This window comes from Salmo salar, chromosome 09 (genome assembly GCF_965601325.2).
Source record: "Salmo salar chromosome 09, fSalSal1, whole genome shotgun sequence".
NCBI lineage: Eukaryota > Metazoa > Chordata > Actinopteri > Salmoniformes > Salmonidae > Salmo > Salmo salar.
In genome coordinates, this window is record NC_138299.1 from 129,795,459 (window position 1) to 129,809,791 (window position 14,333).

Here is a 14,333-nt window from a genome sequence, read left to right on the forward strand (position 1 = left end):
TCTTTGGTGGATTTAAACGGATGCAGAAATAGCTCATGGTAATAATGGTTACGGGATCCAAATCCTTCATGCAGTGCTGCATGAGCTGAGCACACCTGGGTTCACAATGAATGCATATAATACTCATACTCCCCTCTTGATCCCTCCTCACAATGAAAATGCTAGCATACCAGTTGCAAAGCTCATATGCCAGGGCCTTATTCTTGTTATAACTGGGAACGCTAGCTCACTTAGGGGTAGTCCCACTGTAGCTCAGTTGGTAGAGCATGGCGCTTGCAACGCCAGGGTTGTGGGTTCGATTCCCACGGGGGGCCAGTAATAAAATGTATTCACTCTACTGTAAGTCGCTCTGGATAAGAGCGTCTGCTAAATGACTCAAATGTAAATGTAAGCTAAAGCCTAGGCATTTGCTCAGGGAGCTAATGCAAACCTTCTGGCTTCAGACTAGGTTACTAATCACGCAGGCATTACGTAATTCACCAAACCACCCCTCTTACATCTTGAAAGTCCGACCGGCAGGTGACAAAGAAAACGTAAGTCTCTACAATCTGTCCGCCTTCGTAGTACCTCCCTTTATAAGTTACATTACTTATCTGCATGGCTTATGTACAGTGGTGGAAAAAGTACCCAATTGTCATACTTGAGTAAAAGTAAAGATACCTTAATAGAAAATAAGATACTAGTAAAAGTCAAAAAGTATTTGGTTTTAAATAAGTATTAAAAGTAAATGTAATAACTAAAATATACTTAAGTATCAAAAGTAAAAGTACAAATAATTTCAAATTCCTTATATTAAGCAAGCCAGATGGCACCATTTTCTTGTTCCAACACTCAGCCATCATTTGCAAAAGAAGCATGCATGTTCAGTGAGTCGGCCAGATCAGAGGCAATAGGGATGACCAGGGATGTTCTCTTGATAAGGGTGTGAATTTGACAATTTTCCTGTCCTGCTAAGCATTCAAAATGTAACAAATACTTTTGAGTGTCAGGTCAAATGTATGGAGTAAAAAGTACATTATATTCTTTAGGAATGTAGTGAAGTAAAGTTGTCAAAAATATAAATAGTAAAGTACAGATACCATGAAAGTACTACTTAAGGAGTTTTTTAAAAAGTATTTTTACACCACTGCTTACAGTATGTACATTCCCTGTTATTCCTTCTGCTATTTACATTCTGTCCTTTGTCAATATTTCCCAGTCTAATGGCACAAGGTTAAAACCAAAGGTCATTATGGTTGGCTGTAATAACCATCCTTTCAATTGAAACACCATCCATACAGAGAGAATCACAAATACAATTTAACTGATAGGCCTAAAGGTTGGGGGATCTTGTTGTCCTTAATCAAAAAGGAACTATTATTAAGTTGATATAGATTCGAAAATTGCCTTCTTCCTGAGAATCCTGGCAATTGCTTTTCTTGTTGAACTGAGAAAGAGACATTTCTCTAACATTTAGAGCTACAGCCTATTCCAACACATGGGGGTGACAGAGGAGACAAAGACAGATTGTGTCCATTCTGGGATTGCCAGTGATGGTTTTACTGCTGTGTAATGGAAGTAATGCTCCTGTTGGGAACCAAAGCGTAGCCCAGTATACACAGAGAGGCTAGGGCACGTTTATCACACAGAGGCCTAAGCATATAAAAGTATTTTAAAGGGAATTGTCTCAGGCGCTTCATTAGGGACATAAGTCCAAGTCTACTGCTCCCTCTCTCTCTTTAGCGCAAAAAGGGACAACAAACAATGGGGTTGCATTGGAAAAACATGGACGCTCCGTCACGACACGTCAGCAGTTAAGATAGTTTCACTCCTCGCTTTTCCTCACAAATGTGGACTTCACTGTGCTCTCTACTCCCATCATTTTAGGTTAAACAAATGGTTATCTGGTCATGTGGAGGAACACTTGAGTGGAGACAGACTGAACATGTTGGTTAAAAAAGGCTAGAAGCCGAACTACAGCGCCACACATCCAGTTGCTAAGAAACTTCAGGTTTTGTTGTTGTTTTTTAGGGTGGGAATTCACACCCTTTCATATTTTTTTAGATAGATAGCGGCGAGAGAGACGGAGACAGAAAGACAGAGAGAGATTTTTGTGTCAACATCAGGAGCTGGATAAGGGGCATATTTCTCAGGCAGCTGAGTTATCTCCTTGAGGACCAGTATCAAAATTAATAGTCATTTAATTGATAGTATTACTTTGAATAAACAACCGAATAACTTCTAGTTTGCTATTACCCTGTATCACATAGGTCAATGATGAATTGTGTGAATAGCTAGCCTAACTCAAAGCTAACAGTAGGCTACTCCACTTACCAGTCTCTCCATCTCCTGCTCTCTGAGCCTCTCCTCTCTCTGGCGCCGGTGGTACTCCAACAGCTCGTCCTCGTTGTCGCTGATCTCAGAGATGCTGTTTTTCCGTTCCCGCATGCCCGGGTGGGGGCCCCTCTGATCCCGGGGGCCCCCGGACATCTTCCTATGGCCCCTGGGGCTGGCGAGAGGCGAAGAGCCAGGTAGGGAGCCCAGGCTGTAAGCAGGGGAGAGGACGTTCCCAAAGCTGGCCTTCCTTCCCCCTCCCCCGCTCTCCATCATCATCAGCCCCAAGGTAGGGGAGGGGCTGCGGGCTCGAACCACACTGCCGCCAAACTGGTCCTCCGGGGGGGAGCCGGCCTTGCGTCGGAGCCCGGGGCTCTCCGGGACTCCCAGCTTCCCCAATGATGATGGGCTCTCGGGCGTTCTCAACATGGGGATACTTCCAGGGAGAGCCCCCGGGAGAACAGGCACCCCTCTGCGAGCCATGGAGGGGCTGAGAGGGGGGAGCTCCCTCATGCTGCTGCCCCCACCGCCGCTGAGGTCGAGGTTCCTGCGGGACAGCCGAGGGCTCTCTGGGGGCTGCAGTGTGAGAGGGTGGGTGAAGAGGTGGTGCTGCTGGAGTGGAGAGCCCCCCTGGATGATGTGGACGATGGGGTCCAGGGGAGGCTGGAAGGTCCTGCTGGGCTGGGATAGCAGCTGTCTGGAAGAGCTGGAGGTGAGGGAGCGGTCCGCCTGCTCTCTGAAGGGACTGGCCGGACGCTCCTGGAGGATGGTGCCCGCTTTTGTCCTGGGGCTGGATGGGGAGGAGGACGTGGCGGCATAGGGGAAATTGGAGGTGAGTCTGGGGCTACTTGGCACTGCGTTCCTGCCCATGTACCCGGCATCGGCTGAGGCAACAGATAGGTGGGTCAGTCTGGGGCTCTCTGAACCCATCACCCCTGGGCTGTCCAGGCTCTGGCCTCTGCGGGCTGGCTTGGGGCTCTGGGGGGCCTCCAGGAGACATTTCCTCTGGAGCCTGGGGCTCTCAGGAACCCTCTGCACCCCACCGCCGGGGCTGTAGTTTGTCATTATGGTCCTTGGCTGGGGGATGGGTGGTGTAGTTGTGTAGTTGTAGCTGGATGAGCGGACTGGCACAGGGGGCAGGGATAGGTCCTGGGGGTCCAGGCAGCCGCTGGGAGAAGGGCTGGTGTAGCTGCCTGCGCTGCTGGCCGCCGAGGGAGAGGACAGGGGGGAGAAGGGCGGGGAGGTGTTCTCATAGCTGGAGCCCACTGACATGGCCCCCGGGCTGGTGGGAGGGGAGAGGAGGTAGCGGCCTCCTCCGTTGACCATGGGGGACAGCGGGGAGTGGGGGATGGGGTGGTCTGGCTTTTTTGAGTCTGAAGAGGAAGGCTGGGGATCATCCATGACTAGGGAGTCCATGATGTCCTGGAGGTCCTTTTCGATGGAGCTGACGATGGCACGATGCTCGGAGCGTGGGACTCTCTCCCCGGGGGCTGGGTGGTGCGACTGGGATGCTCCTGATTGATGGTTCCCATTGACCAGGCTCTTTGAGTCTGTAGGGAAAACAGAACTAACATCACTCACTAGGCTATACTATGAGTGAAGACTATGACCACTGCAATATATACAGTTATATATTGTGCATATATTATACATTATAGATACCAAAATGTACAACATTTACAGTATGGTATATCCCTGAAAACATGACAAATAGAAACAGACATAGGCTCTAAGAGCTGAATAGATAATGAGATGATGTTGAGAGAATTGAATGGACTGTATCTTACGGTTGCATCACCACTCATTTATATAAAGTGTCTTGTTACTTTTATTATAGAACCTAAGCCTTTAGCACAAGTACCTTCAATTGGCTTCTATGTTTTATAGGTTGGCCACACTTCAAGCCATCAATTACCTAAGAGCGCTTCTAAATTTAAACCTGCCCACTGCCCAACTTAATTCACCCAAATCACAATCTGCATGAAGAAATGCTAATGAGAAAAAGGAAAGAGAAGAGAGAGAAAGATAGAGCGGCGAGAGAGACCAAAAAAAAGAGTGAGAGAAACAGGGGGAGAGAGATTGAGAGAGAGCGAGAGAGAGAGAGAGAGAGAGAGAGAGCAAAGGCAGCAAAAGACAGGCTTTGGAAAGATTGAGGGGAAAATGTGCCAGTATAACCCAATTACTGTGCGGCTGGAGAGCAGCGCAGGCCAGGGCCCAGTGGTAATTCAATCGAAATCGCAGGCAACCCGCAGCCTCCCCATAATGTCAACGTTGTAGATTAGGGAGCACAAGGGGACATCCAGGTGTAATCTATGGTATTAAAATGATATGCTAATAGGCTGCAACCAGGAATAAGCAATGTGATCATTTGTATGATGGCAGGTAAGCTTAGCAGTTAGAGCGTTGGGTCAGTAACCGAAAGGTCGCTGGTTCGAATACCTGAGCCGAAAGGCACTTAACCCTAATTTGCTCCAGGGGCACCGTACTACTATGGCTGACCCTGTAAAACAACATTTCACTGCACCTATCCGATGCATGTGAAAATAACACTGCTGGGTTTTCATGTTCAACAGTTCCTGTGTGTATCAAGAATGGTCCACCACCCAAAGAACATCCAGCCAACTTGACACAACTATGGGAAGCATTGGAGTCAACATGGGCCAGCATCCCTGTGGAATACTTTCGACACCTTGTTGACCAAACAAATTGAGGCTGTTCTGAGGGCAAAAGGGTGGGGGGGTGAAACTCAATATTAAAGCTTTTTTCATGTTTGGTATACGCTGTATATATAAACAAATGAGTGAGATCATGCATCTTTGGCAACTCTTCTATGTGGAAATATGTACTGTATGCATGTGAATATGTATATTAACATATTTCTGTAACATCGATATCATGCACATGTCAAATATGAAAGCCATTCCAAATACAGCTCTGTTTCAAATAGGGTACTTTCAGTCTAGAATAAACAAGCTACTGTGTATCACTGCAGTAAATAACCACCTTAATTTTGCTTTCTATTCATAAATATGATCTCATAGCCCTGGATGATGAAGAGGCTTTACAAATAATGCATAAGCACTATTTGTTCAGCAAAGAGCTGGGAGTAGGCGATCTGCCTGGTCTTTCTACAATGACTCAACCAGAGTTCTTCATCTGCCAAGCAGAAAAACTATTCAAGCATCATGTCATTTTGAGTGACAGCACGACCACCATATGGCCCCAATACATGTTGGTGTAAATTACAATTATATGGATATTTGTCGGTTACTTGGTTATTCATTTTCCCCATTATTTTGTCAGCCCACAACAGGCCACATGGTCGTAGGATGTCGCCAGCATTTCGATTGTCAAACGTCTCAGAAGATGAATAGACCCACAATGTCAAAAACGTAGAGAATGACCGTGAAAATACATTAGTCTCTGTCCCTGGACGGACCCTACACCAAAGCGGTAAATAATAATAATGATCAGTACTTACATGAATGGGCAAGCCTGCGACTAAGAAATAATGACTTATAACCCAGCTAAAACCCAAACGCTGGTGCCGGCATTTCTACCTCAATAAAGCTGCATTTACCGAAGCCTGTCGTAGCCTACCCGGCTCTCCGCACCCGGGAAGGTTGACAGAGTGATATTCCAAGCCGGGTTTCGTGTGCCAGGCGTCGCTACCCTGCTAGCTCGCTCCCCCTCCCTTCCCTGTCCACCGTGCTGATGTGACGGCCTGGTAGTTTACGGGGGCGGGAACTATGGCGTCTGTTTTTCTTCTTAAAGGGGCAGTGCATTCAAAAACGTGTTTTATATATATTTCCACATTATGAGCTTGGAATATTACTGTGAAATTGTCTAAATTCTTATAATACCATTTGTGTGTAAGAGCAGTCTGAAAAGACTGCCTGAAATTTCAACTCATTTTGTATAAATTAGGCTGTATAAATTAATTCAATTCAAGGGGCTTTATTGGCATGGGAAACATAAGTTAATGTTGCCAAAGCAAGTAAATTAGTAAATTAATAGACCAATAACAAAGAGAGTTTCGAACCTCTCTGCCAATAACAGCTAGTTTTCAGGTTACATATCCCTCCCATTAGGCTACTCCAATTAGGTCCCTAACTCAAACCACTCCCAGACTGTCCAAGATAAATTGTGTATGAGAAATAGCCTTTTGCTAAGAAGCTATTTATGTTTATTTTTTGCAATTTTAATTTAAAACAATCACCGTAGCTAGGTTTCCATCCAATTGGCGACAGATTTTCATGCAAATATTCTAGAATCTGCATAAAGAAAATATGCACATTTTCCCACCAGTGCTGTTTCCACCAAACAGACTTGTTGCGGATAAAAATCAGTGTGTGATGACAGTGCACACAAAATGTATTTTTTCGCTTACATTTTCATATACCAAATAAATGTGTTGTGATGTGTTTCCATCACATTTTCAACTCTACAGACAGTTTGCAGATACAGTACGGGTAGGCCAGTCTACATGAGATTATGGATAAGAGCGATCACAGATTACAAAGGAAGACCCAGCCGTGATGTGCCCAACGATGCCTCTCTACCAGACAAACTCAAAGCAATCTATGCACGCCTTGACAATACCAACATCGTACCGGGTGTGAGGGCCGCCACCAACCCAGAAGATTGGGTTTGATCTCGCTCTCCAAGGCCAACATCATTAAAGTCTTTAATCAGGTCCGCGGGGTACGATGGTATTCCAGGGAGCTTTCTCAGAGCATGTGCAGAACAGCTGGCAGGTATGTTCCCGGTAATTTTCTAAATCTCCTTGTCCCAGTCTGTAATCCCAACATGTTTTAAGTTGACCACCATCATCCCTGTTCCCAAGAACTCTAAGGCTTCATGCCACAATGTACTCCGAGCATGCGCTGACCAACTGGCAAGTGTCTTCACTGACATTTTCAACCTCTCCCTGTCTGAGTCTGTAATACCAACATGTTTCAAGCAGACCACCATAGTCCCTGTGCCCAAGAACACTAAAGTAACCTGCCTAAATGACTACCGACCCGTAGCACTCACGTCTGTAGCCATGAAATACTTTGAAAGGCTGGTCATGGCTCACATCAACACCATTATCCCAGAAACCCTAGACCCACTCCAATTTGCATGCCACCCCAACAGACCCACAGATAATGCAATCTCTATTGCACTCCACACTGCCCTTTCACACCTGGACAAAAGGAACACCTATGTGAGAATGCTATTCATTGACTACAGAACAGCATTCAACACCATAGTGCCTCAAAGCTCATCACTAAGCTACGGACCTTGGGACTAAACACCTCCCTCTGCAACTGGATCCTGGACTTCCTGACGGGCTGCCCCCAGGTGGTAAGGGTGGGTAAAAACACATCCTCCGCGCTGGTCGTCAATAGGGGGGCCCCTCAGGGGTGCGTGCTCAGTCCCCTCCTGTACTCCCTGTTCACTCATGACTGCATGGTCAAGCACGACTCCAACACCATCATTAAGTTTGCCGATGACACAACAGTGGAAGGCCTGATCACCGAAAACGATGAGACAGCCTATAAGGAGGAGGTCAGAGACCTGACCATGTGGTGCAAGGTCAACAACCTCTCCCTCAACATGATCAAGACAAAGGAGATGATTGTGGACTACAGGAGACGGAGGACCGAGCACGCCCCCATTCTCATCGACGGGGCTGTAGTGGAGCAGGTTGAGAGCTTCAAGTTCCTTGGCGTCCACATCACCAACAAACAAACATGGTCCAAGCACACCAAGACCGTTGTGAAGAGGGCACGACAAAACCTATTCCCCCTCAGGAGACTGAAAAGATTTGGCATGGGTCCTCAGATCCTCAAAAGGTTTCACAGCTGCACCATCGAGAGCATCCTGACGGGTTGCGTCACTGCCTGGTATGGCAACTGCTTGGCCTCCGACCGCAAGGCACTAGAGTGTAGTGTGTACGGCCCAGTACATCACTGGGGCCAAGCTTCCTGCCATCCAGGACCTCTCAGCTTAGAGACAGTGACCTTCCAAGGTAAGGATGGGAAGTGTAATTTAACAATTCCCTGCCTACAATAATGCAGGCCTATTATTATCATGTTTGGTAACATTTGCCCATGTATTTATTTTGAGAGTTTCAATTAGTTGTAAAAATGTCTCAGAACTCTGATGAATTTCCTCAACTGAAGTTCAGCTAAGTTAACCTCGGCTACTTAACGTTACTAGCTCGGTATTTTAAGTTGTTATATTATCATTAGTAGTCTATTATCAGGTAAAAGCATATGCTTATTATTCATAATTTCTCAAATATTTATTAGCTAATCATTCAGTCAAATACGCTATGCTACAGCCATTGAATCTGTCTTTGAGCATTAAGGGACATTATGTTATTATACTTTTCAATCTTGAAATACAAGGGCAAATGTTATTAAATCAGTGACTGAAATTTTGCACTACGTGATATTCACTTCCAGACTTGGAGAGCGCGCAAAGCGTTGTAGAACGCCCCTCTGAATAACGGGTGTGGTTTTGGCTTAACTGCGCTGGGAAAAAGCAAGACGTAACTCTACCTACATGTACATATTACCTCAATTACCTCGACACTGGTGACTCTGTACCAGTACCCCCTGTATATAGCCAAGCTATTGTTATTTAACTCCTGCTTTTTAATAATTAGTTATTTTTATCTCTTACTTTTTTGTAGGTATTTTCTTAACTGCATTGTTGGTTAAGGGCTTGTAAGTAAGCATTTCACTGTAAGGGCTACACTTGTTGTATTTGGCGCATGTGACAAATTGTCTTTAAAAAAAAATTGAAGACAATGCAGGAGTGGCTTCGGGACAAGTCTCTGAATGTCCTTGAGAGGCCCAGCTAGAGCCCGGACTTGATTCCGATCAAACATCTCTGGAGAGACCTGAAAATAACTCTGCAGCAATGCTCCCCCTCCAACCTGACAGAGCTTGAGAGGATCTTCAGAGAAGAATGGGAGAAACACCCCAAATACAGGTGTGCCAAGCTTGTAGCATCATACCCAAAAAGACTCGAGGCTGTAGTCGCTGCCAAAGGTGCTTCAACAAAGTACTGAGTAAAGAGTCTGAATATTTATGTAAATGTAGTATTTCAGTTTTTTCTAAATAATGAATTAGCAAAAAATCCTAAACCTGTAACGTTGCAACGTAACAAAATGTGGAACAAGTCAAGGGGTCTGAATACTTTACGAAGGCACTGTATACGCTGCTGCTACTCTGTTTATCATATATTCTGATGCCTAGTCACCTTACCCCTGTACATACAGTATCTCCCTCTATCGATCCAGTATCCTTTCACATTGTAAATATGGTACTGGAACTGACCCTGTATATAGTATGCTTACTTACTTTATCGTGTTCTTCTTATCTTGTGTGTTTTTGTTCTACCTTGTTATTTTTTGTATTACATTGTTAATGATTACTGCTAGTGATGCACCGATATGACATTTTTGGCCGATACCAATATCCAATATTTTCCTTGCCAAAAAACCGATACCGATAACTGATATTTACAATTTTAGCAGCATTTTAAGCATTCTAGTACAGTTAAATAGTTAACACACACACATGGACGCAGCGGTCTAAGGCACGGCATCTCAGTGCAAGAGGCGTCACTACAGTCCCTGGTTCGAATCTAGGCTGTATCACATCCGGTAGTGATTGGGAGTCCCATAGGGCGGCGCACAATTGTCTCAGCGTCGTCCGGGTTTGGCCGGGGTAGGCCGTCATTGTAAATAAGAATAACTGACTTGCCTAGTTAAATAAAGGTTACACACACACACACACACACCACACTGACCAAAAAGTTATTTTGTTGGCATTTACGTATGTCCCCATTACCAGTAAAACATCATCAAAACCTATTTCTTTCACTTACTTGCTGTGCTGTTTCGTTGTTCATTTGTTCAGTCGTTTCATTCTCAACCAGGATTTTATGGAACGCCGTTTGGGTCTTTGCTTGTTGACCAATCAGGACCTGACTATGACTGCACGTCACATAATAATTTAACGAGTCCATTCATTTTTTTACGTATTTATTACACTATCACTTGTATTTCATGTCACAAGGATTCATCGATACGTATGCTATGATGCTGGTAAAGTTGTCTCGCGCACCTACAGTGCTGGTCAGAAAAAAAGCCAGTTAGCTCATGGATTATAAGACAGTTTTTATTTGATTAATTGTGGTCGGACCCATCTATGTGAAGCTAGCCACAATAAGGATTAGCCACAATAGTGGACTTTGCAGTTAGCCTACAAAATAAAAGTATTGCATAATTCTATTTGTATTCATTTGCATCACTGTCAATGACATACTTCATTTTGAAGGCAAACCACAAATTCCAATATTGTGCCTAATCCTTATTGTGGCTAGCTTCACAACACATAACCAAGTCTGGTTGAGCAACACTAGCCAGATGAAGCTAGCTGGCTGCTTATAACGTTATCTTGGGCAACAGGGTTAAGTAGCTGGCTAGCTATTTATTTTCATGAACTGAAGTTCAATTTCAATAGGCGAACAACAAGTGGCAACCTTTCTAATACTAATCATTGCTAAGAATAATGAAAATGACTGCAGTTTCTACTGGTCATTGTTTTCAGGCTGGTTGTATTGGTGCTAGCTAGGTACCAAGCTAAAGCTACCTACCCCAGAAGTTGCAGTCGAACAGATGGTTTATTACCAACGCAGTATTGTAAACACATCATTAGTGGCCGGTGTTTGCAAACTTTTTTGTACAGCTTTGACAATGCTACTGTATCTTTTTTGACATGCGAAGACACAAACGGCATTCCATAGTATGTATGCCTTGAAGCTAATAGCTGTCACGACTTCTGCCGAAGTCGATGCCCCTCCTTGTTCGGGTGGTGCTCGGCGGTCGACGTCACCGGTCTTCTAGCCATCATTGATCCATTTTTCATTTTCCATTGGTTTTGTCTTGTCTTCCTACACACCTGGTTCCAATCCCATTAATTACATGCTGTGTATTTAACCCTCTGTTTCCCCTCATGTCCTTGTCGGAGATTGTTTGTGGTTATGTGTTTGTGTATTTGTATAGGTGTGCGACGGGTATGCTCACCCATGTTTATTTTTATGTACGTTGTTTTTTTGGAGTTTGTTTTATAATAATTAAACTACTCCAGTTACACCAAGTTGGTTTCTCCTGCGCCTGACTTCCCTGCCACCTACACACACGACAATGACAGAAACTCCGACCAAAATTATGAAGTCAGCAGGAGAGGATACCCCAGACATGGAGGTGGAGGAGCGCGTCCAGGAGCAAGCGAAGAAGCTTCACTATACTGCGCGCCCCTTCTCAACCTGAACCTGGTGGAATCCGTATATCCATGCCTCAGGGGTACGACGGAAACTCTGCCGGCTGCCAGGGTTTCCTCCTCCAATTAGACCTTTATCTGGCCACGGTCCACCCAGTTCCATCACATTTTTAGTCATTTAGCAGACACTCTTATCCAGAGCGACTTGCAGTAGTGAATGTATACATTTCATTTCATGCATTTTTTTGTACTGGCCCCCCGTGGGAATCAAACCCACAACCCTGGCGCTGCAAACACCATGCTCTACCAACTGAGCCACAGTTGGTAGACCGTGAGAAGAGTTTCGCCCTCATCTCGTGCCTCATCTGGAGAGCCCTGGAATGGGCCAGTGCTGTGTGTGGAGGAGGAGATGCGGCGTTGGACCGTTATGAGGAGTTCACCCGCCGTTTTTGGGCCGTCTTCGACCACCCACCCGAGGGCAGAGCGGCGGTTGAGCGCCTCTACCATCTGAGGCAGGAGACGAGGAGCGTCCAGGATTTTGCCCTGGAGTTCAGGACCCTGGCAGCCGGTGCGGGATGGAATCACGGGGCCCTGATCGACCATTACCGCTGCAGTCTGTGTGAGGACGTCCATCGGGAGCTGGCCTGCAGAGGCACCACCCTCACCTTCGACCAGCTGGTGGATCTGTCCATCAGGCTGGACAACTTCCTGGCTGCTCGCGGACGTCCAGATCGGGGTCTGGTGGTTCCATCCTCCCGCACCCCCTCTCCTATACCCATGGAGCTGGGAGAGAGGGTGCACAGGGAGACCGGAGGGGGTTCCCGCTCGTGCACCATCTGTGACCGCAGAGGTCACACTGCTGGTCGGTGCCAGGTAGGTTCTTCTGGGAATCGAGGTAGTAGTCAGGGCGCTCTGGCGCCACCCCGGGTGAGTAGGCACCATTCTCATCCAGAGCCCTCTGTTGCCCATATATTTGTGTCACTTTTCCTGATTCCCCCCCCCCCCCCCCCTATCCACGTCAGGAGTGGAGATGGAAAGTGACCACATTGCAGCCGTGCGTAATTGGCTGACTCCTACCACGGTGAAGGAGGTGCAGCAATTTTTAGGGTTTGCCAATTACTACCCGGAGGTTTATCCGGGGTTTTGGTCAGGTAGCTGCTCCCATTTCCTCACTGCTGAAGGGGGGTCCGGTGCGCTTGCAGTGGTCAGCTTTTAGGCAACTGAAGGCTCTGTTTACCTTGGTTCCTGTTTTGGCTCATCCGGATCCCTCTTTGCAATTCATAGTGGAGTTGGAAGCGTCTGAGGCTGGGATAGGAGCTGTGCTCTATCAGCGCTCGGGTAAGCCACCTAAGCTCCGCCCCTGTGCCTTCTTCTCTAAGAAGCTCAGCCCGGCGGAGCAAAATTATGATGTGGGGGACCGGGAGCTGTTGGCTGTCGTCAAGGCTTTGAAGGTGTGGAGACATTGGCTTGAGGGGGCTAAACACCCTTTTCTCATCTGGACTGACCACCTCAATCTGGAGTACATCCGGGAGGCGAGGAGACTGAATCCTCGCCAGGCAAGGTGGGCCATGTTTTTCACCCATTTTGTGTTTACCCTCTCTTACAGACCAGGCTCCCAGAACGTTAAGGCAGATGCACTGTCCTGGCTGTATGACACAGAGGAGTGGTCCATAGATCCTACTCCCATAACCCCAGCCTCTTGTTTGGTGGCACCGGTAGTGTGGGAGCTGGACACGGACATTGAGCGGGCGTCACATGCAGAGCTCGTTCCCCCTCAGTGTCCAGCTGGGCGTCTGTACGTTCTGTCTGCTGTCCGCGACCGATTGATCTACTGGGCTCACACGTCACCCTCCTCTGGTCATCCTGGGATCGGTCGGACGATGCGCTGTCTTAGTGGGAAATACTGGTGGCCCACTTTAGCAAAGGACGTGAGGGTTTATGTTTCCTCCTGCTCAGTGTGCGCCCAGTGCAAGGCTCCTAGACACCTAACCAGAGGTAAGTTACAACCCTTACCCGTTCCACAACGGCCGTGGTCGTACTTGTCAGTGGATTTCCTAACCGATCTTCCACCTTCACAAGGTAACACCACGATCCTGGTCATTGTGGATCGTTTTTCTAAGTCCTGTCGTCTCCTCCCTTTGCCCGGTCTCCCTATGGCCCTACAGACTGCGGAGGCTCTGTTTACACACGTCTTCCGACACTACGGGGTGCCTGAGGATATAGTGTCTGATTGGGGCCCCCAGTTTACGTCAAGGGTCTGGAAGGCATTCATGGAACGTCTGGGGGTCTCGGTCAGCCTTACCTCGGGTTTTCACCCTGAGAGTAACGGGCAGGTGGAGAGAATTAACCAGGATGTGGGTAGGTTTCTGAGGTCTTATTGCCAGGACCGGCCGGGGGAGTGGGCGGCGTTCATGCCCTGGGCAGAGATGGCCCAGAACTCGCTCCGCCACTCCTCCACTAACCTCTCTCCCTTTCAGTGTGTGTTGGGGTATCAGCTGGTTCTGGCTCCTTGGCATCAGAGTCAGACCGAGGCTCCTGCGGTGGACGACTGGTTCCGGCGCATGGAGGAAATCTGCGACACCGCTCACGTCCACCTTCAGCGCGCCGTACTTCTCCAGAAAGTTGGCGCAGACCGTCACCGCAGTGAGGCCCCAGTGTTCACACCAGGGGACAGGGTCTGGCTCTCAACCCGAAACTACTCCAGTTACACCAAGTTGGTTTCTCCTGCGCCTGACT

The 14,333-nt window shown here is 47.1% G+C and overlaps 1 protein-coding gene across 21 annotated transcripts in view; it reads right to left on the bottom strand.

The window, feature by feature from the left end:
- Nucleotides 1–14,333, bottom strand: part of phldb1b (pleckstrin homology-like domain, family B, member 1b) — a 101,639-nt gene that overhangs the window by 41,331 nt on the left and 45,975 nt on the right. For 19 of the 21 annotated variants that reach the window (XM_082956270.1, XM_082956276.1, XM_045724477.2 and 16 more), the window contains one exon: nt 2,314–3,863. In XM_082956270.1, the coding sequence (XP_082812396.1) occupies nt 2,314–3,863 (1,550 nt within the window). Of the gene's footprint in view, nt 1–2,313; nt 3,864–5,794; nt 6,059–14,333 lie in introns of those variants that run through there. The other 2 variants (XM_082956288.1, XM_082956287.1) reach the window with 2 other exon arrangements.